The 27999-nt window shown below is 47.9% G+C and overlaps 1 protein-coding gene across 3 annotated transcripts; it reads right to left on the bottom strand.

Moving 5' to 3' along the window:
- On the bottom strand, window positions 1-27099 carry senp6a (SUMO specific peptidase 6a). Of its 3 annotated transcripts, XR_004609025.1 has the most exons (24): window positions 26954-27099; window positions 20574-20670; window positions 20272-20335; window positions 19748-19854; window positions 19202-19354; window positions 16608-16678; window positions 16159-16253; window positions 13944-14337; window positions 11433-11668; window positions 10963-11103; window positions 10506-10539; window positions 9923-10111; window positions 7931-8124; window positions 7289-7476; window positions 5189-5305; window positions 4965-5087; window positions 4791-4883; window positions 4222-4490; window positions 3759-3844; window positions 2411-2499; window positions 2248-2316; window positions 1838-1988; window positions 759-1106; window positions 1-638 (listed from the first exon to the last, which is right to left on the bottom strand). XR_004609025.1 is itself a non-coding variant. In XM_034527338.1 (23 exons), the coding sequence occupies exons 1-23, from the start codon at window positions 26982-26984 to the stop codon at window positions 873-875; spliced, it is 3225 nt and encodes a 1074-aa protein (XP_034383229.1). In that variant the 5' UTR covers window positions 26985-27099; the 3' UTR covers window positions 725-872. The 3 variants fall into 3 exon arrangements, 2 of the variants coding, with proteins under 2 accessions (XP_034383229.1, XP_034383230.1); XM_034527338.1 differs by lacking the exon at window positions 1-638 and having other exon boundaries at window positions 725-1106; XM_034527339.1 differs by lacking the exon at window positions 1-638 and having other exon boundaries at window positions 725-1106; window positions 16159-16250.
- Between the last annotated feature and the right edge of the window lie 900 nt (window positions 27100-27999).

Raw genomic sequence — 27999 nt, 5'->3', positions numbered from 1 at the left:
AACAAAACAAACCCTTTTGAAACATAAATAAAACAACAAAAAAGCACAGAAAACGTTCAATGCAGGAATAAAAACGGTTGAAGCACCGAGCGGCGCTCCTGCATCTCGAGTGGCTTTAATGCTGAAGACCAGACCCAACGAGCACCGAGCGGCGCTCCTGCATCTCGAGTGGCTTTAATGCTGAAGACCATCCCCAACGAGCACCGAGCGGCGCTCCTGCATCTCGAGTGGCTTTAATGCTGAAGACCAGACCCAACGAGCACCGAGCGGCGCTCCTGCATCTCGAGTGGCTTTAATGCTGAAGACCATCCCCAACGAGCACCGAGCGGCGCTCCTGCATCTCGAGTGGCTTTAATGCTGAAGACCATCCCCAACGAGCACCGAGCGGCGCTCCTGCATCTCGAGTGGCTTTAATGCTGAAGACCATCCCCAACGAGCACCGAGCGGCGCTCCTGCATCTCGAGTGGCTTTAATGCTGAAGACCAGACCCAACGAGCACCGAGCGGCGCTCCTCCTCCGGGTCGGAACACACTTCCTCTTCTTTCCTCCACACGGCGTTAAAAAAAGATCACGTCCATCTGCGCGTGTCGTCCCGGAGAACAACAACATCCACGGGAACATAACTTAAGAGCGGGCCACTTCATGACGGAGGCAGAAGAAAACAACAAAAACAAAACAACAAAAAACGGTAAATTACAAAGGCAGCGGGAGAAAAAAAAAAATATATATTTACAGTTCATGTTTATTTTTTCCCGTACAAATTCAATGTTGCGTTCGATGTCTGTGGTTAGCGGAGGGCGCTGAGGACCCCCTTATTCTCCCCCAGACACGTTGAAGTGAAACCAGCAGCGTACAATCAGGTCCCGCCCCCTTCAGGGGCTGATGGGTAAGTTCGGCGGCGGGCCCGTGGACCCAGAAGTCTCTTCGATCTCGGGCTCCCCGGGGGAGCTGGGCGGAGCCGGGACAGGCTCCTCCCTCTTGTCCACTTCCTGTTGCTCTTTGATCTTCAGGATCAGCTCCTTGATCTCCTCGCGCTTCGTCTTCATCCGCGGTTGTGGAAACCACTCGGACAGGTTCACCGGCAGGTGGAAACTGGGGATGGGATTCTGTACGAGAAGAAATTATTTTATTTAAGAATAAATGCATCAGCTGATGGCGTGTTGCGCGTGGGAGAGATACGTTCCAATTCTTAAGACTCATTTTATCGCTCTTTTATTTATAGTTTTGTTTTAATTTAGTCTTTACACATTTATTTTATCTTTGTAAAGTTTTATTTGATTAATATTCATTTAGAAAGATTTATTTAATGTCTATTATTTAGTCTTTACACATTTATTTTATCTTTGTAAAGTTTTATTTGATTAATATTCATTTAGAAAGATTTATTTAATGTCCATTTAGTATATACACATTTATTTGATTTTTTTTTTTCCATTATGATCCAATTCTAATTTCATTTTAAAAGATTTATTTTATGAATATTATTTAATATTTATACATTTAATTTGATCTTTTTCAATTTATATTTAATTATCTATTTATTGGGGGACATTATATACAAATGTAATTGATAAGTTTTACATTTTTATCTGATTATTATTTATTTTTGAATGACTATTATTTAGTATTTTCACATTTATTTTAATTTCTCAAATTAGTATTACATTTTTTCACTTTAAAATAATCCCCTCTATCTTTTATATCATCCGTTTGATATCCGAGACGTAAATCATCGTTCTGCAGTCGTAGATTTCTGTACGAATGATATTCTTTTGGCTCAAAAATGCATTTAAAAATAAAAACGACATGAATTCGTGAGCAAAAGGAAACGTCTCACCTCGAAGAAGCTCTCCACGTACTGCAGCACGTAGACGCCACAGTCGCTGAAGTTGTCCTGCTGAGGCACGCGGGGACTCGAACCCTTCATCACGTCCTTCCCGAAGCTCCGCCGGGTCCCTTTACGCACCTCCCACTCCACCTCCAGGTACCTAAAACGAACGCGCCCAGAAATCGAAAAGGGAAGCCGTTGTCAACGACGATGCACTAAATTGGTAAACAACCATAAATCCATAAACATGTTATGGAGATCCTTAAAAAAGAGGCTCTACGATTATAAGCTTCGGTTTCTGACGGACCCATCACACGCGGTGTGTTCAAGGACCGTCAGTTTGTACAGCTTCTGGATTTAATGAACACTTTCTGGGTCAATGAACGTCAGATTGAACCTGGAAAACAAAACCCGCTCACTCTCGGAGAGTTTTCACCACCGTCGACCTGGCCGGACCGCGCAGGGAGTCCATGGTGAGGATGCAGGGCCTGCAGCAGAGAAACCACAGTCAGGAGAAACCCCTCCCGTTTGTGCCAGAGGAGCGCCGCCTGCTGGCGGGAGGCAGAAGTGCTCCAAACTTACTGTTTGCAGAGGTTCAGTCTGCCGGCCAGAGCCGAGGCCTCCGAGCCCAGAGCGTCTTCAGCCAGAGCCCCGTCATCACTGCACTCGTCCTGGAGACGCAGACGAGACCCGTTAGAGAGGAGGAGGAGGGGGAGGAGGAGGAGGGAGGAGGAGGAGGGAGGGGGAGGGGGACGACGGGGTAGCAGGAGGGACCAGCAGGGGAAGGGAGGAGGAGGAGAGAGAGGAGGAGGGGGAGGAGGAGAGGGAGGAGGAGAGGGAGGAGGAGGAGGGAGGAGGAGGGGGAGGAGGGAGGAGGAGGAGGGAGGGGGAGGGGGAGGAGGAGAGGGAGGAGGAGGAGGGGGAGGAGGGAGGAGGGGGGAGGAGAGGGGGAGGAGGAGGAGGGAGGAGGGGAGGGAGAGGAGGGAGACGAGGGAGGAGGAGGGGGAGGAGGGGGGAGGAGAGGGAGAAGGAGGAGGAGGAGAGGGAGGAGGAGGAGGGAGGAGGAGGGAGGAGGAGGAGGGAGGGGGAGGAGGGGGGAGGAGAGGGGGAGGAGGGAGGAGGAGGGGAGGGAGAGGAGGGAGGAGGAGGAGGAGGAGGAGAGGGAGGGGGAGGAGGAGGGGGAGGAGGGAGGAGGAGGAGGGAGGGGGAGGGGGAGGAGGGGGGAGAGGAGGAGGAGAGAGAGGGGGAGGAGGAGGAGGAGGGAGAGGGAGAGGGAGAGGGAGAGGAGGAGGAGGAAGGAGGAGGGAGAGGGGGAGGAGGAGGAGGGGGAGGGAGAGGGGGAGGAGGAGGAGGAGGGGGAGAGGGAGAGGGAGAGGGAGAGGGAGAGGGGGAGGAGGAGAGGAGGAGAAGGAGGAGGAGGAGGGAGAGGAGGAGGAGAGAGAGGGGGAGGAGGAGGAGGAAGGAGGAGGGAGAGGGGGAGGAGGAGGAGGGGGAGGAGGGGGAGGGGGAGGGGGAGGGAGAGGGGGAGGAGGAGGAGGAGGGAGAGGAGGAGGAGGGGGAGGGAGAGGGAGAGGGAGGAGGAGGAGGAGGGGGGAGGGAGGAGGAGGAGGAGGGGAGGGAGAGGAGGGAGGAGGAGGAGGAGGAGGGGGAGAGGGGGAGGAGGAGGAGGGAGAGGGAGAGGGAGAGGGAGAGGGAGAGGGAGAGGGAGAGGAGGAGGAGGAGGGAGAGGGGGAGGAGGAGGAGGAGGGAGAGGGGGAGGAGGAGGAGGAGGAGGAGGGGGAGGGAGAGGGGGAGGAGGAGGAGGAGGGAGAGGGAGAGGAGGAGGAGGGGGAGGGAGAGGGGGAGGGAGGAGGAGGAGGAGGAGGAGGAGGAGGAGGAGGAGGGGGGAGGGAGGAGGAGGGGGGAGGGAGGAGGAGGAGGAGCCGGCTACCTGACAGGAGCTCTGCTCGTCGGAGTAGTTGAAGGTCTCGTCGTCTCCTCGCGCTCCGTAACAAACGCTGATTCTCTGCAGTTCACCTGGAACGAGTTCATCACATGAAGAAGGTCAAAGTCGGCCCACAGAAAGTCATTAAAATGACAGAAAATACTGTTTGGACAACAAATATATATTTAAAGACGTCAATGTGGACGTTTTTCTTTTATTATCATTATTATCATTTTTACTATTATCTGATTCAATAATGACAATAATAAAGTAGTTGCAGCCAGATTGTTGCTTTAAATCTTCTGATAAAACTGCAGATATAACATTGATACTTGGAAAATAAAAAATAAAGAGTTATAATAATTCATTCAACAAAAGAGACCAAAGCAGCTGGACAAGAAGTCCACTACGAATATTATTACTATGTATTACTATACTACTTCCATAATAATGTACTTTATCATCTCACTTGTGTATTGTTGCTCTGGCTCCGCCGGGCCGGTGCCGGGAGCCTCGGGTCCCCCGTCTGTGGCGGTCTCCTTGGCGGAGGGCTCGGACTCGGGGGCGCCGGCGAGCGGGTCCTCCGAGGGCTCGTCCAGGCCGTCCCCGTCGGGGGACAGAGGACGGCAGTGATCCGGGAGGTTCTCCTCCGACGGGGCGCCGTGGTAGAGCGGGTTCTGCTCGTAAACCGGACCCGTGAGACCCGGGAAGCAGATGACGGCCAGGTACCAGTGAGCTCTGACGACACATGTCACTCATGTATTTATTTAGCAGACGTCTGGTTACGTATCATACGCCACAATATCAAATTATAATAATTCAATCAACAAAAGAAAAATGTGTTTTTAATCAATTAAAAAGATGAAATTACAAAATAAAAAAAATCTATAAATTATTTTTATTTAAATATCTTATATTTACAGAGAGAATATAACATAAAAATGTAAGAAAAGAAAATGTAATAAAATACATTCAAATAAAAACATTTGAAAAAGGTAGAAGAATAATGAATGAACAAAGCTTCCAGAGAAGACTCACGACTCGTTGATGGGAACAAAAATGAAGTCCTTCTGGAAGAGATCCACGTGCCGAGTCCAGGTCTTCACCCGGTTGTGCTTCCTTTTCTGGATTCTGGGGGGAATAAAAAAACACGACGAGCTGAAGCAGCGAGCAGCTGAAACGCACTAATGAGATGCGGCGCCGCAGACTCACGGCAGGTTGGTGGCGTCGGGCGCGTTCCTCCGCTCCCTCTGGTTCAGCCTCTTGTAGAAGAACGAGCTGAACACGTGGATTCTTTGTGCGTCGTCCTTTTTCAACTTCTCCAGAACTAAATATCTAACGCAGACGGACAAACAAAAGGGAGGAAGCAACTGAAAGCGTCTGAAATGAAAACAGATCTTTTTTTCTTTTTTTAAAAGGTCGTCTCGTACGCTTACTTTAAATAAAAGTCTATGATGACGTCGTTGAGGAACTCTCCGTCGTTGAGGCAGTGCAGGTCTTCGTTGGTGACCGACATGCCGCCTTTGGCCGGAGGAGGCGGGTACACCATCAACCTGGAAGACAGACGCCACCGACAGCGTCACGACCGTTCATCCGTTCATCCATCATGAGAATAACTCAAAGCTTCAATCGGAACGATGAACCGTCTTTTTTCAAAAACGACATTTTCTGCTTCACGAGGGAACGAAGGTGTTAACCATCCAGCAGACGCCCAACACACCAACACACTAACCCCCAACACACCAACGCCGAAACCCCCAACACTCCAACGCCAGTAACCCCCAACACACCAACGCTGAAAACCCCAACACACCAACGTTGAAACGCCCCAACACACCAACGCCGAACACACGAACGTTGAAACGCCCCAACGCCGAAACCCCCAACACACCAACGCCAGTAACCCCCAACACACCAACGTTGAAACGCCCCAACACACCAACGTTGAAACGCCCCAACACCGAAACCTCCAACGCCGAAAACCCCAACACACCAACGCTGAAACGCCCCAACGCCAAAACCCCCAACACACCAACGCTGAAAACCCCAACGCCGAAAACCCCAACACACCAACGTTGAAACGCCCCAACACCGAAACCTCCAACGCCGAAAACCCCAACACACCAACGCTGAAACGCCCCAACACACCAACGCTGAAACGCCCCAACACACCAACGTCGAAACGCCCCAACACACCAACGCCGAACACACCAACGTTGAAACGCCCCAACGCCGAAACCCCCAACACACCAACGCCAGTAACCCCCAACACACCAACGTTGAAACGCCCCAACACACCAACGTTGAAACGCCCCAACACCGAAACCTCCAACGCCGAAAACCCCAACACACCAACGCTGAAACGCCCCAACGCCAAAACCCCCAACACACCAACGCTGAAAACCCCCAACACACCAACGCTGAAAACCCCAACGCCGAAAACCCCAACACACCAACGTTGAAACGCCCCAACACACCAACGTCGAAACGCCCCAACACACCAACGCCGAACACACCAACGTTGAAACGCCCCAACACACCAACGTTGAAACGCCGAACACACCAACGTCGAAACGCCCCAACGTCGAAACGACGAACACACCAACGTCGAAACGCCCCAACACACCAACGTTGAAACGACGAACACACCAACGTCGAAACGCCCCAACACACCAACGTCGAAACGCCCCAACACACCAACGTCGAAACGCCCCAACACACCAACGTCGAAACGACGAACACACCAACGTCGAAACGCCCCAACACACCAACGTCGAAACGCCCCAACGTCGAAACGCCCCAACACACCAACGTCGAAACGCCCCAACACACCAACGCTGAAACTCCGAACACACCAACGTCGAAACGCCCCAACGTCGAAACGCCGAACACACCAACGCTGAAACGCCGAACACACCAACGTCGAAACGCCGAACACACCAACGCTGAAACGCCGAACACACCAACGCTGAAACGCCGAACACACCAACGCTGAAACGCCGAACACACCAACGCTGAAACGCCGAACACACCAACGTTGAAACGCCGAACACACCAACGTCGAAACGCCGAACACACCAACGCTGAAACGCCGAACACACCAACGCTGAAACGCCGAACACACCAACGTTGAAACGCCGAACACACCAACGCTGAAACGCCGAACACACCAACGCTGAAACGCCGAACACACCAACGTCGAAACGCCGAACACACCAACGCTGAAACGCCGAACACACCAACGCTGAAACGCCGAACACACCAACGCTGAAACGCCGAACACACCAACGTTGAAACGCCGAACACACCAACGTCGAAACGCCGAACACACCAACGCTGAAACGCCGAACACACCAACGTCGAAACGCCGAACACACCAACGCTGAAACGCCCCAACGTCAAAAACCCCAAACACACCAACGCTGAAACGCCCCAACACGAAACGCCCCAACACACCAACGTTGAAACGTACACATGTATTATGAAGTCAACATAATACATACAGTACATGAATTACAGGAAGAGGGTTTCCTCACTTGACGATCGGCCCCGAGAAGGTCGGCTGGAGGTCGGTCATGTCCTCGTCCTCGTCCTCAAAGTAGCTGCCGGCGTGCTGGCGGGTGGTCATCCGCGAGCACGCGAGCACGGAGGCCGGGGAGGCCTGCACCACCTTGTTCACCGGGGAGCCGAGTGAGGGTTTGTGAGGGCTTTGGGTCGGCTTCTCCTGAGGGGGGGGGGAGAGATGGGGGGAGGGAGAGAGAGAGAGAGAGAGAGAGAGATGGGGGGAGGGAGGGAGAGGGAGAGGGAGAGGGGAGAGAGAGGGAGAGGGAGAGAGAGAAAGAGAGGGAGATGGGGGGAGGGAGGGAGAGAGAGAGAGAGAGAGAGAAATGTGTTTGTTAGGACGGAGAAAATAAAATATAAAACCACGCTGAGGAATCTTCAGAAAATATGTTTGATTGTAAATATTCCGGAGATTGTTTTTGTTTTCTTAGAAATTATAAAAGAATACTAACACATTCAGTTCTGTTTGGTGACGGACTCAATCTAAAAGAAATAAGATGTCCAGTGTACACGTATAATTTAATAATAACTTTAATAAACAGGACAGTTTACACACACACACACACACACACACACACACAGTTATTATCCAGTTCCTTAATAATACATGAATGAACCTTCTCCTCCTTCTGCTTCAAGGCCTTGTTGTAGTTGACCAGCCGGATGTTGGCCTCCTCGAAGGGCAGCTTGGCGGGGAAGTTGCTGAGGTTGTTGGTGCGGCCGATCTCGCCCAGGATGTCCTCCAGGATGGCCTGCTCCTTCATCACCAGCCCGTTCTCGAAGATCAGGACGATGAACTTCTCGTCCGACTCTGACGGACACGGAGAACCTCGTTTCATTCAGACGCATCGAATCCTTTATAAGTGCGTTTTATATTTATATAGAACAATGTTCAATGTTCTGCAGCTATTTATTTATCTATTATTTATTAAATCTGAGAGGTGAGAGCAGGATATTGATATCGATAATGTGACGATGATGAAACCAGCCGAGCTCTGGAGGAACTGACCGCGTGCAGCACAGAACACGGCGTTTAGTTGGTATGCATTTAAGGACACACATTTAGACCTTGCACATTAACCTTTAACAAAGAACAGCCCATAATAAACTTACATATCAGCACGGCAAGTTAATATTTAAAAAGAAATGCAGAATGTGTCGTTTCAGGCCACAGAAAGCTACGCTGCATTATCATCTTCAATTCATTCTCTCTCCTGACCACCAGGGGGCGACTCCTCTGGTTGTATAGAAGTCTATGCTTCATGTCTTAAAGCTGTATTCTCTCTCCTGACCACCAGGGGGCGACTCCTCTGGTTGTATAGAAGTCTATGCTTCATGTGTTAAAGCTGCATTCTCTCTCATAACCACCAGGGGGCGACTCCTCTGGTTGTATAGAAGTCTATGCTTCATGTGTTAAAGCTGCATTCTCTCTCCTGACCACCAGGGGGCGACTCCTCTGGTTGTATAGAAGTCTGTACTTCATGTGTTAAAGCTGGATTCTCTCCTGACCACCAGGGGGCGACTCCTCTGGTTGTATAGAAGTCTATGCTTCATGTGTTAAAGCTGCATTCTCTCTCCTGACCACCAGCGGCGACTCCTCTGGTTGTATAGAAGTCTATGCTTCATGTGTTAAAGCTGCATTCTCTCTCCTGACCACCAGGGGGCGACTCCTCTGGTTGTATAGAAGGCTATGCTTCATGTCTTAAAGCTGCATTCTCTCTCCTGACCACCAGGGGGCGACTCCTCTGGTTGTATAGAAGTCTATGCTTCATGTGTTAAAGCTGCATTCTCTCTCCTGACCAACAGGGGGCGACTCCTCTGGTTGTATAGAAGTCTATGCTTCATGTGTTAAAGCTGTATTCTCTCTCCTGACCACCAGGGGGCGACTCCTCTGGTTGTATAGAAGTCTATGCTTCATGTGTTAAAGCTGCATTCTCTCTCCTGACCACCAGGGGGCGACTCCTCTGGTTGTATAGAAGTCTATGCTTCATGTGTTAAAGCTGCATTCTCTCTCCTGACCACCAGCGGCGACTCCTCTGGTTGTATAGAAGTCTATGCTTCATGTGTTAAAGCTGCATTCTCTCTCCTGACCACCAGGGGGCGACTCCTCTGGTTGTATAGAAGGCTATGCTTCATGTCTTAAAGCTGCATTCTCTCTCCTGACCACCAGGGGGCGACTCCTCTGGTTGTATAGAAGTCTATGCTTCATGTGTTAAAGCTGCATTCTCTCTCCTGACCAACAGGGGGCGACTCCTCTGGTTGTATAGAAGTCTATGCTTCATGTGTTAAAGCTGTATTCTCTCTCCTGACCACCAGGGGGCGACTCCTCTGGTTGTATAGAAGTCTATGCTTCATGTGTTAAAGCTGTATTCTCTCTCCTGACCACCAGGGGGCGACTCCTCTGGTTGTATAGAAGTCTATGCTTCATGTGTTAAAGCTGCATTTTCTCTCCTAAACCACCAGGGGGGCGGCGACTCTGGTTGTATAGAAGTCTGTGCTTCATGTGTTAAAGCTGTATTCTCTCTCCTGACCACCAGGGGGCGACTCCTCTGGTTGTATAGAGTGGTCCAGAGCGCTGTGTACTTGTACTGCATCATGTGTGTACTCACGGTCCCCGGCACAGTCGTACCAGTGCGCTCCCTTCTCCTCCGACATGTCGAGCTGCGAGCGCAGCCGGGCGCACTCCGCCGGACTCGTCTGGAAGAACAAGACCGGAAGCTTCCGGACGCTGCACCACTCGCAGCTGATCAGCTCCGACGCCCGCAGACAGATGTTCTCCACGGTGTCGCGCTCCGAGCCTGACGACCAGAACACATCGCATGAGAACAGAAGGAAGGCACAGTGCTGATGTTGAGGGTCGTGTTAGTACGAGGTTCTTCATAGCTTTAAACGAACACACAGGACTCCTCTCAGGACTCGGGGAGCTGCTGCTCTGCCTCCACCCCCCTACAGCGTTTGCGTTGTTGTTGACCTTGAAAGGGGTCAGTGTGGATTCCCCAAAGTCACTCAACACACCGACAGGTGGAGGCAGCAGTAGAGCAGCTCTTGTTCTTGGTGAGTGGAGTCCGGTGTCACTCACTATGAGTCCCTTTCACCCCCAGCTGAAGGAACAACATGACGTCATGAAGCTCCACGAGTGACACTGAACCGATCTCTGCAGCACAGAGTTGTGTTTACTGGGTCGGGGCCTACCTTCAGTCTCCAGCTTGATCTGCTCGATGGAAAACTGCAGAGAGAGAACACGGAACGTCACTTCTTCTACTCTTCATGGCGTCGTAACTTCACACATGAGCCCTTTACACCAGTTACATATGACACATTTAAAAGGGTTTAAAAGACAGGAGTGTTTTTGAAGTATTTTTATATTCTAAAAAAAAAAAAGGTGTAGCCTCCCTTGTAATTAGTTTCACATTAAAAGCCCTCTAAATGTTCTGGGGACATCATCGCTTCACTTCCCTGCAAGGCTTTTATTTTGAAACTTCTGGAGGAAGTGTCTGAGGGACATTGTTGTTTACTCTGTTCTGTCCTCAGTGACACTTCTACATCACGATGAAAACACCGTCTCAGCCAAGAGCTGCGTGCGTTTAGCAGTTTGCATAACTGGGCACGTTTAAACTAAACGATATATAACTATATACTCTATACTCACGACGACGGGCTTCGTCACCATCCTGCGCAGAGTGCCCACCCGGACGCTCCGACACTCCAGGATGATGCTGTCACAGCTGCTGGACGTGAACTTGGGTTTCTTCGGCCTCGGAGAAAACTGCTCGGGGGGTTGATTCCCGAACTTGGGAGTTTTAAAAGAAGAAAAGAGGTCGAGGAGAGAGCATCAGTGGTTTGGTTTCACTTCGCTGCACATTCCCGTTTCACTCCGAGACAAAAGAAACGGAAACTTGTCGGATTTCAACCCAACGATGACATCATGTGAGAATGAGTCGGATTTAATCCAAAGCCGACTGTTGAGAGTTAGTAACACTTGGAGACTTATAAAGTTTGGGTATATATATATATATATATATATATATATATATAAATAAAATAATTGTAAATAAATACCCTGAAACTTGGGTTCCAGAGTGTTAATCTCCGTGACACGTAAACTATCCGGACGCCCACCTGATCTTTCATCCGGGCTCTCCGTGGTATCGTGATCTTCATGTTGACGTCTTCGAAGAACTCGGCGTTGGGCTCCTCCTGCTCTCCGGCGCTCTTCACTGCTGCCTCCACTCGGCCTCCAGAGGGCGCCGGTGAGGAGTGAGCCGAGTCGGCGGGTCGAGGGGAGACGCTGTCGAGCCTGTTGACGCTCCCCGTGCTGGCGTTGTCGGCCTCCTCGTCGTCGCTGGACAGGACGACTGGGGAGAGAACACGTATTTAACTGTGATGGAGTTCCTCTATAGACATGAAGTCATGTGACCATGATGGAGTTCCTCTATAGACATGAAGTCATGTGACCGTGGTGGAGGTTCCTCTATAGACATGAAGTCATGTGACCGTGATGGAGTTCCTCTATAGACATGAAGTCATGTGACCGTGATGGAGTTCCTCTATAGACATGAAGTCATGTGACCGTGATGGAGTTCCTCTATAGACATGAAGTCATGTGACCGTGGTGGAGTTCCTCTATAGACATGAAGTCATGTGACCGTGATGGAGTTCCTCTATAGACATGAAGTCATGTGACCGTGATGGAGTTCCTCTATAGACATGAAGTCATGTGACCGTGATGGAGTTCCTCTATAGACATGAAGTCATGTAACCGTGATGGAGTTCCTCTATAGACATGAAGTCATGTGACCGTGATGGAGTTCCTCTATAGACATGAAGTCATGTGACCGTGATGGAGTTCCTCTATAGACTAACATGAAGTCATGTGACCGTGATGGAGTTCCTCTATAGACATGAAGTCATGTGACCGTGGTGGAGTTCCTCTATAGACATGAAGTCATGTGACCGTGATGGAGTTCCTCTATAGACATGAAGTCATGTGACCGTGATGGAGTTCCTCTGTAGACTAACATGAAGTCATGTGACCATGATGGAGTTCCTCTATAGACATGAAGTCATGTGACCGTGATGGAGTTCCTCTATAGACATGAAGTCATGTGACCGTGATGGAGTTCCTCTATAGACATGAAGTCATGTGACCGTGATGGAGTTCCTCTATAGACATGAAGTCATGTGACCGTGGTGGAGTTCCTCTATAGACATGAAGTCATGTGACCGTGATGGAGTTCCTCTATAGACATGAAGTCATGTGACCGTGATGGAGTTCCTCTATAGACTAACATGAAGTCATGTGACCGTGATGGAGTTCCTCTATAGACATGAAGTCATGTGACCGTGGTGGAGTTCCTCTATAGACATGAAGTCATGTGACCGTGATGGAGTTCCTCTATAGACATGAAGTCATGTGACCGTGATGGAGTTCCTCTATAGACATGAAGTCATGTGACCGTGATGGAGTTCCTCTATAGACATGAAGTCATGTGACCGTGATGGAGTTCCTCTATAGACATGAAGTCATGTGACCGTGGTGGAGTTCCTCTATAGACATGAAGTCATGTGACCGTGATGGAGTTCCTCTATAGACATGAAGTCATGTGACCGTGATGGAGTTCCTCTGTAGACTAACATGAAGTCATGTGACCATGATGGAGTTCCTCTATAGACTAACATGAAGTCATGTGACCGTGATGGAGTTCCTCTATAGACTAACATGAAGTCATGTGACCGTGATGGAGTTCCTCTATAGACTAACATGAAGTCATGTGACCGTGATGGAGTTCCTCTATAGACATGAAGTCATGTGACCGTGGTGGAGTTCCTCTATAGACATGAAGTCATGTGACCGTGATGGAGTTCCTCTATAGACATGAAGTCATGTGACCGTGATGGAGTTCCTCTATAGACATGAAGTCATGTGACCGTGATGGAGTTCCTCTATAGACATGAAGTCATGTGACCGTGATGGAGTTCCTCTATAGACATGAAGTCATGTGACCGTGATGGAGTTCCTCTATAGACATGAGGTCATGTGACCGTGGTGGAGTTCCTCTATAGACTAACATGAAGTCATGTGACCGTGATGGAGTTCCTCTATAGACTAACATGAAGTCATGTGACCGTGATGGAGTTCCTCTATAGACATGAAGTCATGTGACCGTGATGGAGTTCCTCTATAGACATGAAGTCATGTGACCGTGATGGAGTTCCTCTGTAGACTAACATGAAGTCATGTGACCATGATGGAGTTCCTCTATAGACATGAAGTCATGTGACCGTGATGGAGTTCCTCTGTAGACTAACATGAAGTCATGTGACCATGATGGAGTTCCTCTATAGACATGAAGTCATGTAACCGTGATGGAGTTCCTCTATAGACTAACATTAGCTTCTTCAAACTTTACACACGATAGAAGTGAATTAGTGAAAATTATTTTGATGAACAAAACCTCTAAATTTTTGTATGACAGATTATTTTCTGCAATTATTTAAAATTCATCGGAAGAATCTCATTGGCTGTTTCTGGAGGAAACCAGTGACGCTGACTTCCTGTTGGACTACAAGCACACATCATCCCTGCAGCTCCCAATAACTGGCCGGCCTCACGGCACCTCGTTTACTCACTGGGGTCGTTGAGCTCGTGCCGCTGCGCCGCATTCACCCTCTTCCCTTTGGGCGGGTTCCTGGCGCCGTAGCAGCTCGACGTCCCGGCTAACGGAGGGGACCGGCCGTTGCTCAGCGGCAGCAGGGTCCCCCTGGTGGTCACAATTCTCACGGGCAGAGATTCCCCGCGGGGCCCCCTCACGGTCGTGGCCGGCTGGTAGAAGTTCTGCTGCGGGCCGTTCGGTCCGGGGGACGGCTGGCACCGGATGGGGGGCCGGGGGGTCGGGGACGACAGCGCGGCCTGCGGACAGGGCAGCAGCGCCGACCCGGTCCCACAGCTCCGACACTCGCTGACGTCCTCGCTCGGCTTGTTGCACTTCAAGCACACCGTGTGGTAGACGGTCGGCCGCTGGGGCTGCCAACGGGAAAGAAACGCCCCGTTAAAACGCTGGATTAATGGAGTCCACAACCAGCTGACCCACAGCAACGTCTGACATATTATTACCCTCCTATCAATGTGTAATAACATGTTGGAAAACAGGTGGATGTTTGGGGATCCAAGACCCACAAAGAAAGGCCAATATTCACTCATCCTTTAGCTCCTTTTAGCAACACAATTATACCCGAGTAGACTAAAAGAGAAGGTGAGCAATTATTTAATGTCTTGGTATCAGTTTTTATTATTATTTGTGTTCACTGACCCAAACAAAAAATACACAGGAGGATGAGAGGATGATGAGAGGACGAGAGGATGATGAGAGGACGAGAGGAGAAGAGGACGAGAGGATGATGAGAGGATGAGAGGACACAATGATGAGAGGATGAGGACGAGGATGAGAGGACACAATGATGAGGATGAGAGGACACAATGAGAGGATGAGGATGAGAGGACACAATGATGAGAGGACGAGAGGATGAGGATGAGAGGATGAGAATGAGAGGACGAGAGGACACAATGATGAGAGGACGAGAGGATGAGGATGAGAGGATGAGAATGAGAGGACGAGAGGATGAGAGGACACAATGATGAGAGGACGAGAGGATGAGGATGAGAGGACACAATGAGAGGATGAGGATGAGAGGACACAATGATGAGAGGACGAGAGGATGATGAGAGGACGAGAGGATGATGAGAGGACGAGAGGAGAAGAGGACGAGAGGATGATGAGAGGATGAGAGGACACAATGATGAGAGGATGAGGACGAGGATGAGAGGACACAATGATGAGGATGAGAGGACACAATGAGAGGATGAGGATGAGAGGACACAATGATGAGAGGACGAGAGGATGAGGATGAGAGGATGAGAATGAGAGGACGAGAGGATGAGAGGACACAATGATGAGAGGACGAGAGGATGAGGATGAGAGGATGAGAATGAGAGGATGAGAGGACACAATGATGAGAGGACGAGAGGATGAGGATGAGAGGACACAATGATGAGGATGAGAGGACACAATGAGAGGATGAGGATGAGAGGACACAATGATGAGAGGACGAGAGGATGATGAGAGGACGAGAGGAGAAGAGGACGAGAGGATGATGAGAGGATGAGAGGACACAATGATGAGAGGATGAGGACGAGGATGAGAGGACACAATGATGAGGATGAGAGGACACAATGAGAGGATGAGGATGAGAGGACACAATGAGAGGATGAGGATGAGAGGACACAATGATGAGAGGACGAGAGGATGAGGATGAGAGGACGAGAGGATGAGAGGACACAATGATGAGAGGACGAGAGGATGAGGATGAGAGGACACAATGATGAGAAGATGAGAGGATGATGAGAGGATGAGAGGATGAGGATGATAAGAGGATAAGATGATGAGAGGACGAGAGGATGAGGATGATAAGATGATGAGGGGATGAGGATGAGAGGATGATGAGAGGACAAGAGGATGAGAGGACACAATGATGAGGATGAGAGGATGAGGATGAGAGGACACAATGATGAGAGGACGAGAGGATGAGGATGAGAGGATGAGAGGACGAGAGGACACAATGATGAGAGGACGAGAGGATGAGGATGAGAGGATGAGAGGATACAATGATGAGAAGAGGATAAGATGATGAGAGGATAAGATGATGAGAGGATAAGATGATGAGAGGATGAGGATGAGAGGATGATAAGATAAGATGATGAGAGGACAGCATCTCCAGCTCAGACCAAGAGGAAGGAGAAGTGTGCAGTTGCAATGCTTTCTGGGTAATGTAGTCCCAGCGCTCTCACCTCGGCTGCTTTGACCTGCAAAGGGAAGGTACAGCAGTCCTCCAGCGGCTTCCTCTTCTGCTGGATGCGCCGCTTCACGTTCAGCGTCTCCTCTTCTGAAAGGGCCAACGGTAAATCCATCACCTTATTGATCTCATGTCAACGCTGACTTACTTCAAAGGACCCGATACTATAATCATAAATGTTTTGGGGTAGTCGTATACATCTCTTACACTTGGTTTCAGAGGTTTCTTTATATTTAATAATATACTTTATTTATCCTTCAGATCAACATATTCTTCTTCTGAGGAGGAGGAGGAGGAAATATGGGGGTTAAAATAAAAGCAAAGGATGGTCATCTGTCTGGACCGCCAGAGGAGACACTAGAGCTTTGAGGATTAGATGTGGGAGGCCTGAGACCTCCTCTGCTGGCAGGTTCAGTGCAGATCTACAGCCGCTGTAAACTCTACCTGAGATCTCTGGACAGGTGAGGACGATGCTGTCCACTTCTACCGCCTGCTGTGTGGTGGAGAAGTCATTTCTGCAGGAGAGAGATACAAGACAACGTGTCAAAATTAAAACGCAGCACGTTGAGAGCTTGGATTAAAATGTGCTGGATTGAAAAATATCAAACTGGTTTAATATCATTTGTCTTCCATAAAAACAAACATTTGACAGAGGAGGATTACACTTTAAAAAACATACATAAATAATTACATAATAAAAAAATACAAACATGAAGGCGAACACTAGCACTGAACTCAGCATCCATTACCAAGTGGGACGGAATGTGAGTGTCCACTGGGTGGCGCTAATGCAACATAAGCTGGTTTGCAAAACGATACACAACACACGTTTGACCCAGATGGCAGATTCTGCATTCTTTCTCCTGACCACCAGGGGGCGACTCCTCTGGTTGTATAGAAGTCTATGCTTCTTGTGTTAAAGCTGCATTCTCTCTCCTGACCACCAGGGGGCGACTCCTCTGGTTGTATAGAAGTCTATGTTTCATGTGTTAAAGCTGCATTCTCTCTCCTGACCACCAGGGGGCGACTCTTCTGGTTGTATAGAAGTCTATGCTTCATGTGTTAAAGCTGCATTCTCTCTCCTGACCACCAGGGGGCGACTCCTCTGGTTGTATAGAAGTCTATATAAATGACTACTTCTCTTGATGTATTCCCTCAGTAAACATTGTAAACATGAGTTTATGGTCTCAATCTCTAGTTTAAGTCTTCTTCAATACAGCGTGAAGTTCATCGTCTGGGTTTCACTTCTTATGTCGGCCTCAAATCCAGAATGTAGCCATATTGGCCCCGTTTTAGTCTCGTCTCCCACATGAACGTCCACCAAACATCTCAAACATCTGGTCACTGTAGTGATCAAACAGACGGGAGGTGGCAGCAGGACGGCTTATTGTCCAACGAGCACCTCAAACCAACTCCATCCAGTCCACAAACACTCTTAACAGTTGCGTTGAACCAGTTTGTGTCCGTGACATTTAAAAAACAAACATTTAAGCAGCGTCACTGCTCGATGTGAAGACGTCTTACCTTTCCTTCAAATCAAGGCTGCTGGAAGATGGAACAACGAGAAAGAAAGAAAGAAAAAAAAGACAGAAACGTCTCACCAATGCAAATCAATCAAAGTGATCAGAGGACGAAGGTAGTGAGCCATAGAGCAGCTTCAGATTTAAATCACCTTCATTGACATTACAAGGAGCTCATCAAAGATCTAGAACTCTGTCCCACTCGTGGAAGAACTTCCCTCTAACAAGGTCAGACTGTTGCCGAGGGTACGAATGCTCTAACCGGAAGCATCCGGCTCACGGGCGACATGAAAAGCACTTTAAGGGGAACTCACACACGGAAAACACTGAGGATGTCATTTGGCTTTCAGCGGCAGAACAAAGCGCTAATTCAACTTGTAAATATGTTGACATTTAACTTTAGGTTTTTTTATTATGTTGTTAATTATTTTTTTTAAAGTCTCATAAGCAAATGCATAGAGGCCTACAGAATAAATAAGAATAAAAAGAAACAGATTTTAACGAGCTTTTAATGAAGTTGAACATCTCCATTCAAACTTTTTGTTGAACAACATATTTAAGCTCCCTAAGCGTCCATGAACCCGTTCATAAAGCCGCTGGCTGTCATTCGAGAGCTTACCTGAAGTTTGTCTTGGGTCAAAAGTAATCCAGTGGCTGTGGAGACTCGCGGAACACCAGCACACTTCCTGTTTACGTCCCGTTTACTTCCTGTTAAGTCCCGTTTACTTCCTGTTTACGTCCCGTTGTTTACTTCCCGCTTACGTCACGTTTACTTCCTGTTTACGTCCTGTCGTTTACTTCCCGCTTACGTCACGTTTACTTCCTGTTTACGTCCCGTCGTTTACTTCCCGCTTACGTCACGTTTACTTCCTGTTTACGTCCTGTCGTTTACTTCCCGCTTACGTCACGTTTACTTCCTGTTTACGTCCTGTCGTTTACTTCCCGCTTACGCCACGTTTACTTCCCGTTTACGTCCCGTCGTTTACTTCCCGCTTACGTCACGTTTACTTCCTGTTTACGTCCTGTCGTTTACTTCCCGCTTACGTCACGTTTACTTCCTGTTTACGTCCTGTCATTTACTTCCCGCTTACGTCACGTTTACTTCCCGTTTACGTCCCGTCGTTTACTTCCCGCTTACGTCACGTTTACTTCCTGTTTACGTCCCGTCGTTTACTTCCCGCTTACGTCACGTTTACTTCCTGTCGTTTACTTCCTGTCGTTTACTTCCCGCTTACGTCACGTTTACTTCCTGTTTACGTCCCGTCGTTTACTTCCCGCTTACGTCATGTTTACTTCCTGTTTACATCCCATTTACTTTCTGTTTACATAACGTTTACTTTCTGTTTTCCCGCTTTCTCCCCGTGTACTTCCAGTTTACTTCCCTCTTACTCCCCGTGTACTCCCCCTTTACTTCCTGTGTATTCCCCGTGTACTCCCCCTTTACTTCCTGTGTATTCCCCGTGTACTCCCCCTTTACTTCCCGTGTACTTTCCACCACATTGTGAACCTGCCACTCACCTTTGGACCGGCTTCCGTATGGCGGAGGGCGTCTGAGCGTGCTGGAAGTGTCGCCCCTGGAGGACGATTCCCTGCGACGGCGCCGGACTGATGATGAAATAGTTGGTTCTGTTGGGGATGGGGGAGGACGCCGCTACTGAGAAAGGGACATCGCTGCAGGGGGGGGGAAATATATTAACTTAATCACGCTTAAATGTGAATTAAAATCCTATTTATAATGTGATAAAGGCTTATTTTACCTTAAGAGGGTAGGATTGTAGTTAATTGTTATCATTATTTTAGTCTATTTACCCATTTGTTACCTGAATAATACATTATAGAGTGTTCAGCACTTTAATTACATTTTGTTCATTACTGGATTTATTTCATTATTTGTCCGTAGACGTTCCAGTTCAAACAAAAATAATGTATTTGCATTTTATCAAAAGTGAATTTATTTCCCAAACAAATAAAAATAAAAATACATATATATTTCAGATTACATATTCAAACTAATTCTGAGGTAAAATACTAATAAAGAAATATAAAATCAATATAGTGGTGTACCTGAGTCTTTTGGGCGCCAGCTTGTTCAGAGGCCTCATGTGAGTATTTGGTCGGTTTTCATACATTCTCAACGGATCAGAGGAGGTGAAGTGCCTCAGAGCCGGAGACTGAGGAGACACATTTAAATAGGAACATGAGGCCTCGACGCATGTTTTCACAGAGAATTATAAATCACTAAATACCATCAACACCCATAAAAACATCTATTTTATTAATAAATGTGTATAAATGAATCTCTGAATGCTGTGTGAACAAACCCCTCTTTATAAAGCTTCATAATATATATAGTTTTATTAATAAACCTCTACCTCATAGATATCACATGAAACTTCACCACTCACATTAAGAGGAGTTATTGTGTTACAAGTTTTATGAAATGTTATGTTTAAATGTGCAAATGAGGCGTTAAGTAATGGTGACTTTAGGTGAATTTAGGAGAAATCTACAAACGCAAACAGAACCGAACAAAGAAGATGAAGAGGAAGAAAAACAAGAGGAAGAGGAGTTCAAGTAGAAGGGCTTACCTTTTTCTCCTCGGGGGAGGTGGGCTGCTGCCGGTCCATCTCCTCCATGCTCACCACGCTCACACTGAGAGGACACACATGTTCAGACTGTGTGTGTGTGTGTGTGTGTGTGTGTGTGTTCACAGAGGAGCTCTTCAGAAAAATAGACTGCAGGAAATAAATGTCAGCTAAAAACTAAAGACACTAATATTCAGATTAAAATGTGTAAAACAAATAAATAATAAAGCATTTCGCTGAAGGTTTTAAATTATTTTTAAGATCAGGAGAGAATCAATATCTACTATCGGGTGGGAGGGGCTTACTCATGACTCCTCCCCTCTTCGCTGTCCCCAGAGAGAGAGAAGCTCCAGTTGTTGTGCTTGAACCCTCCGTCTCGCCGGGACTCTGATCGATCCAGAGCTGCAATCAGACAGAACACAGAACACACTCACGTCACCGCAGGAACATTTGACCAAGAGGGAACGTTTGACCAAGAGGGAACGTTACGTTTGACCAGGAGGGAACGTTTGACCAGGAGGGAACGTTACGTTTGACCAGGAGGGAACGTTTGCCCAGGAGGGAACATTACGTTTGACCAGGAGGGAACGTTTGACCAAAAGGGAACCTTACGTTTGACCAGGAGGGAACGTTACGTTTGCCCAGGAGGGAACATTACGTTTGACCAGGAGGGAACGTTTGACCAAGAGGGAACCTTACGTTTGCCCAGGAGGGAACATTACGTTTGACCAGGAGGGAACGTTTGACCAAGAGGGAACCTTACGTTTGACCAAGAGGGAACCTTACGTTTGCCCAGGAGGGAACGTTACGTTTGCCCAGGAGGGAACATTACGTTTGACCAAGAGGGAACGTTTGCCCAAGAGGGAACGTTACGTTTGACCAAGAGGGAACGTTACGTTTGCCCAGGAGGGAACATTACGTTTGACCAGGAGGGAACGTTTGACCAAGAGGGAACCTTACGTTTGACCAAGAGGGAACGTTACGTTTGGCCAGGAGGGAACATTACGTTTGACCAGGAGGGAACGTTTGACCAAAAGGGAACCTTACGATTGACCAGGAAGGAAACGTTACGTTTGACCAAGAGGGAACGTTACGTTTGCCCAGGAGGGAACGTTTGCCCAAGAGGGAACATTACGTTTGACCAAGAGGGAACGTTACGTTTGCCCAGGAGGGAACGTTTGCCCAAGAGGGAACGTTACATTTGACCAGGAGGGAACGTTACGTTTGACCAGGAGGAAACGTTACGTTTGCCCAAGAGGGAACGTTACGTTTGACCAGGAGGGAACGTTACGTTTGACCAAGAGGGAACATTACATTTGACCAGGAGGGAACGTTTGACCAAAAGGGAACGTTACGTTTGACCAGGAGGGAACGTTACGTTTGACCAAGAGGGAACGTTACATTTGACCAGGAGGGAACGTTACGTTTGACCAAGAGGGAACGTTACGTTTGACCAAGAGGGAACGTTACGTTTGACCAGGAGGGAACGTTATGTTTGCCCAGGAGGGAACGTTTGACCAAAAGGGAACGTTACGTTTGACCAAGAGGGAACGTTACGTTTGACCAAGAGGGAACGTTACGTTTGACCAAGAGGGAACGTTACGTTTGACCAGGAGGGAACGTTATGTTTGCCCAGGAGGAAACGTTACGTTTGACCAAGAGGGAACGTTACATTTGACCAGGAGGGAACGTTACATTTGACCAAGAGGGAACGTTACGTTTGACCAGGAGGGAACGTTACATTTGACCAAGAGGGAACGTTACGTTTGACCAGGAGGGAACGTTACGTTTGACCAGGAGGGAACGTTATGTTTGCCCAGGAGGAAACGTTACGTTTGACCAAGAGGGAACGTTACATTTGACCAGGAGGGAACGTTACATTTGACCAAGAGGGAACGTTACGTTTGACCAGGAGGGAACGTTACGTTTGACCAGGAGGGAACGTTACGTTTGCCCAAGAGGGAACGTTACGTTTGACCAGGAGGGAACGTTTGCCCAAGAGGGAACGTTACGTTAGACAAGAGGGAACGTTTGCCCAAGAGGGAACGTTACATTTGACCAGGAGGGAACGTTACATTTGCCCAAGAGGGAACGTTACATTTGACCAGGAGGGAACGTTACGTTTGACCAGGAGGGAACGTTACGTTTGCCCAAGAGGGAACATTACATTTGACCAAGAGGGAACGTTACGTTTGCCCAGGAGGGAACGTTACGTTTGACCAAGAGGGAACGTTACGTTTGCCCAGGAGGGAACGTTACGTTTGCCCAGGAGGGAACGTTTGCCCAAGAGGGAACGTTACATTTGACCAAGAGGGAACGTTACGTTTGCCCAGGAGGGAACGTTTGCCCAAGAGGGAACGTTACATTTGACCAGGAGGGAACGTTACATTTGACCAGGAGGAAACGTTACGTTTGCCCAAGAGGGAACGTTACGTTTGACCAGGAGGGAACGTTACGTTTGACCAAGAGGGAACATTACATTTGACCAGGAGGGAACGTTTGACCAGGAGGGAACGTTACGTTTGACCAGGAGGGAACGTTACGTTTGACCAAGAGGGAACGTTACGTTTGACCAAGAGGGAACGTTACGTTTGACCAAGAGGGAACGTTACGTTTGACCAAGAGGGAACGTTACGTTTGACCAAGAGGGAACGTTACGTTTGACCAAGAGGGAATGTTACATTTGACCAGGAGGGAACGTTACATTTGACAAGAGGGAACGTTTGCCCAAGAGGGAACGTTACGTTAGACAAGAGGGAACGTTTGCCCAAGAGGGAACGTTACGTTAGACAAGAGGGAACGTTTGACCAAGAGGGAACGTTACGTTTGACCAAGAGGGAACGTTACGTTTGACCAGGAGGGAACGTTACATTTGACCAGGAGGGAACGTTACATTTGACAAGAGGGAACGTTTGCCCAAGAGGGAACGTTACGTTAGACAAGAGGGAACGTTTGGGTTCAACGCAGAATTTGTGAAATAGGCTGTGAATATCATACGCCTCTGGCTTTTATTGTGAAAGGTAAGAAGGAAAGGAGTGCATCTGGTTTGCGCTGCATTGGTCAACGTTGAAAAGGAGCAATAATGTTTCCTGGGTCAGAAAAAAACATTTAGATTATAGATTAATTTTAATCAAAACATTTTTCTGATTTTAGCTTCTTTTTTTAGAGGATTTTCTGCTTTTCTTTTTCAGAAAACTTGGTTTCCTAACTCACCAGGATCCTGTGATTAATAGCAGGGCTCCACCGTTCAACATGTAAAAAAGCTTCACATCGGGATGAATGAAGGCTTCGTCCAGAGCGAATGATCTAATGCGAAGAATTATTATTAAGAGCTATCTTAATTAACGTGAACAACAACAACAGATGCCGCGCCACATTTCCTTTCCTCACATACAATAAAGAATAAAATCACAACTCTCTAACGTCGGCTGGATGTTGTCGAGGAGGAAACCGACATGTGTGAGAATCACAATTAAATCCATCAACAAACACGGAGTTAAACCCGCCGCTCGACTTCCAGTCCTCCGTCTGGCTGCGAGCGCGGCAGGTAAACATCAGGTAAACATCTGGTAAACATCAGGTAAAAGCCCCCCCCCCCTCCCCCACAATGCTCCTGTCCTTCCTGTGCAGCTGCAGAAGTGGATTAGCAGACGTCAAGGAGATGCTGACCCCCCCCACACACACACACTTTAAGTGAATCATTCAATTCAGGGGCATTTTAAAAACGACAAGAAACGGTTCAAAAGCCATAAATCTGGTTATGATCCCGGAGCTCTTCGACCATCTGGATCGGCGCTGCAGGAGGCAACTAAAACCACGAGAGTCGACCCCCAAAGTCTGGAAGAGGAGAACAGAAGCCCCGATAACGCCTCCGGGACACTCGTTCATTTCACGTCGGCGGATTTCCTGCAGCACAAACTCCCCCGACAGAGAATCTCTGCCGACGACGCACGATTCCCCCAAACAGCCGAAGGAGCAACTCGGTTGATGAAACAGCCGAAGGAGCAACTCGGTTGATGAAACCCAAAGGAGCAACTCGGTTGATGAAACCCAAAGGAGCAACTCGGTTGATGAAACAGCCAAAGGAACAACTCGGTTGATGAAACAGCCGAAGGAGCAACTCGGTTGATGAAACAGCCGAAGGAGCAACTCGGTTGATGAAACAGCCGAAGGAGCAACTCGGTTGATGAAACAGCCGAAGGAGCAACTCGGTTGATGAAACAGCCGAAGGAGCAACTCAGTTGATGAAACCCAAAGGAGCAACTCGGTTGATGAAACCGCCGAAGGAGCAACTCGGTTGATGAAACAGCCGAAGGAGCAACTCGGTTGATGAAACCCAAAGGAGCAACTCGGTTGATGAAACCGCCGAAGGAGCAACTCGGTTGATGAAACCCAAAGGAGCAACTCGGTTGATGAAACAGCCGAAGGAGCAACTCGGTTGATGAAACAGCAGAAGGAGCAACTCGGTTGATGAAACAGCCGAAGGAGCAACTTGGTTAAAAAAACCGCCGAAGGAGCAACTCGGTTGATGAAACAGCCGAAGGAGCAACTCGGTTGATGAAACAGCCGAAGGAGCAACTCGGTTGATGAAACAGCCGAAGGAGCAACTCGGTTGATGAAACCCAAAGGAGCAACTCGGTTGATGAAACCGCCGAAGGAGCAACTCGGTTGATGAAACAGCCGAAGGAGCAACTCGGTTGATGAAACCCAAAGGAGCAACTCGGTTGATGAAACCGCCGAAGGAGCAACTCGGTTGATGAAACCCAAAGGAGCAACTCGGTTGATGAAACAGCCGAAGGAGCAACTCGGTTGATGAAACAGCAGAAGGAGCAACTCGGTTGATGAAACAGCCGAAGGAGCAACTTGGTTAAAAAAACCGCCGAAGGAGCAACTCGGTTGATGAAACAGCCGAAGGAGCAACTCGGTTGATGAAACAGCCGAAGGAGCAACTCGGTTGATGAAACCGCCGAAGGAGCAACTCGGTTGATGAAACAGCCGAAGGAGCAACTCGGTTGATGAAACCCAAAGGAGCAACTCGGTTGATGAAACACCCGAAGGAGCAACTCGGTTGATGAAACAGCCGAAGGAGCAACTCGGTTGATGAAACCCAAACAGCTCGACGTCACTCGGGGGAAGAGCAACGCGTCCGTCTGCCAAACAGACTCGAGCAACGCGTCCGTCTAGGGAGTTTTGTTGCATCACTGCCCAATAACAGCTTTAAATGCCGTAACGTGGACAAGTTTCGCAGATTAAACCAAACCAGCAACCAAATCCCTGAATGACTCCTAAATGCATCTGCATCTTTTCTTTCTTTCAATGAGCCGTTGTTGTTGTTGTTGTTGCCGGGCAGGTTTCACAGATAAGTGTAATGTTCTGCATTTTCACCACATCACGGTCGTCTTTTTTCTTCCTGGATCTCAATGGAAAAGGTCACGAGGTCGAGGAAGGATGCAAAGGAGAATTAATGAGGCTTATAAACAAGGATGAGAAAAGACGACAACGCTTTAAATGTTGCTCGTCTCCTTTCCTCTCCACTGCATCCTTTGCTAAAGGAGATAAGAAAGGAAGCATTGAAGCACTTTTCCTCTTGCAGTGTCGAGACCTCCTCTCATTAAGGTAAATTAATTCAGACACGTTAGCACGTCTCTTAATACTGTCTGACTTCCTGTCTGAGGCTCTCACCTTAAAGCACATTGGTTCCTATTGGAAGTAAATTAGGAATTAAACTATATATATATATATATATATATATATATATATATATATATATATATATATATATTTGCGAGGTGTTTTATTTGTATTTAAATATAGTGAATAGTTTAATTCCTAAAAAGATTGCTGGTCACTGTAATTGTTACTCAAACAGGAAATAGAGCATGTGTTGGGGACTAGTTGAGGGGCGGATTAATCCACATTTGGTGCTCCATCAATATAAACGAGTGTGTGTGTGTTCAGGCTGATGGTGGAGCAACTGTGAGGCTTATTGATTATTGATTATTGCGTTTTTATTGGCGATGATAAATGAGAAACTGTTGGTTTTGGTCTTTTGATGAGATTTTTGTGACGTAAAAAAAACAAACAGAATAATCACCCCACTTCTCTTTTTTTATAGATGGTTAAAACACGCGTATAGTTGCCCTTGCCCTCATGGCACTGCCACTGAGCAAGGCAGCGATGACACATTCAACCCAGTGGAGCTTTTCTTCTGTCACTCAAATGTTCATAATGTTGTTTACATTTTGAGTTATTCACGTTTTTAAGAGCGTGGCCTCTGAGCTGAACACTTGGCCAACACGCGAGGGGCCCCTCGTTTATACGGGGCGGGGGTGGGGGGGCTCTTTTTGGGGCAAACTACGACGACAGGCCCCGTCCGTGCGTCCGGCTAACGTCCAGCTAGCTTAAAAGCATCGAAACCCAAGATCCGGGTTGTAGAGTCCGCTGGACGGGACCGTCTCTGACCCGTGGTCAACCCGCATCAGAGCTCCCGTCCACCCGCACCGAAGGGAGAGGAAAAAGGAGGAGAAAAAAAAAAAAGAAAAACCCGGCACGGTCCGTCACGGGCCCGCCATCGCTCGCCTCAAAGCCGAGGATGGCACAGCAACCAGGCGTGAAGCGAAGACCACCACAAACAAGATGGCGGCCTGCCCGACCGGAGCGGCGCAGCGGGAGGGTCGGGGCTTACCTTCGAGGAAAAAGCTTCGATTGTGGGCCATGTTTACTCCATGGTCGTAGTCCTCAGATGAGACCCGGAGCAGCGGATCGGCTCTATGTAGCGGCCCGACTGCTGCTACTCCGATCCGCCGAGAGGGGGCGGGGCTAACCCGCGGACCAACGTCACTGCCGGAAACTGAACAACTATGCCTTCAGAATAAAAGCTGGTAGGGTTCAACTCTGCCTTCAGAATAAAATATGTTTTCTTTTTTCAAGAGTGTGACAGGATTTGAGATCGAAAATGTATTGACTGTTGTTGCCAAATTCTATAAACCTAAGTGTCATTTTAAAAGTTGTCTTTACTCTATACAAACTAAATGCTATAAAAACAGTAATGGCATGCATTGTACTCTTTTTCTCTTTAAAATACACTTTTATTGTTTTATACGTTTATTGTTTATCATATTTATTTATATTTATTTGTAAAATATTTGTTATTGTTTTATTATTCTGTGTTTAGGTCAAATTCCTTGTATGTGCAACGTACTTGGAAAATAAACAATTATGAGTCTGATTTTGATTCATTGCCTGTGATATAAGTATGTAATTAGGCAAAAGGTTCTGTGCTTGGACCAATTTTATTTACCTTTTATATATGCTTCCTTTGGGCAATATTATCAGGAAACACGCATAAACTTTCATTGCTATGCAGACGATACTCAATTATATCTATCGATCAAACCAGAGGAGACCAACCAGCTCGCTGAAATTCAAGAATGTCTTAAAGACATAAAAACATGGATGACCTTCAACTTCCTGATGTTAAACTCAGACAAAACTGAAAAACTTTTACTCGGCCCTGAACACCTCAGAGATCAATTATCTGGTGATGTGGTTTCTGTAGATGGCATTGCCCTGGCATCCAACACCACTGTAAAGGATCTCTAGTTATCTTTGACCAAGACTTGTCCTTTAACTCCCACGTTAAACAAATCTCAAGGATTGCATTTTTTCCTCTACGTAACATTTCAAAAATCAGGCACATCTTGTCTCAAAAAGATGCAGAAAAGCTGGTTC

Source organism: Cyclopterus lumpus, chromosome 24 (assembly GCF_009769545.1).
Source record: "Cyclopterus lumpus isolate fCycLum1 chromosome 24, fCycLum1.pri, whole genome shotgun sequence".
In the NCBI taxonomy this organism is placed as follows: Eukaryota; Metazoa; Chordata; class Actinopteri; order Perciformes; family Cyclopteridae; genus Cyclopterus; species Cyclopterus lumpus.
Note: the sequence above shows the minus strand (reverse complement) of the source record. Positions and strands in the feature narration are given on the sequence as shown.

Bases quoted from the DNA above. Each gene is read 5' to 3' on its own strand.
- senp6a (XM_034527338.1), bottom strand. From the start codon at position 26,984: ATGGCCCACAATCGAAGCTTTTTCCTCGAAG. The intron at 10,112-10,505 runs GTAGGCCCCGAC...TCTGGTCGTCAG, and splicing joins GATCAAGCTGGAGACTGAAG to GCTCGGAGCGCGACACCGTG. The intron at 4,884-4,964 runs GTGAGTCTGCGG...TATTCCCCCCAG, and splicing joins CCCGACGCCACCAACCTGCC to AATCCAGAAAAGGAAGCACA.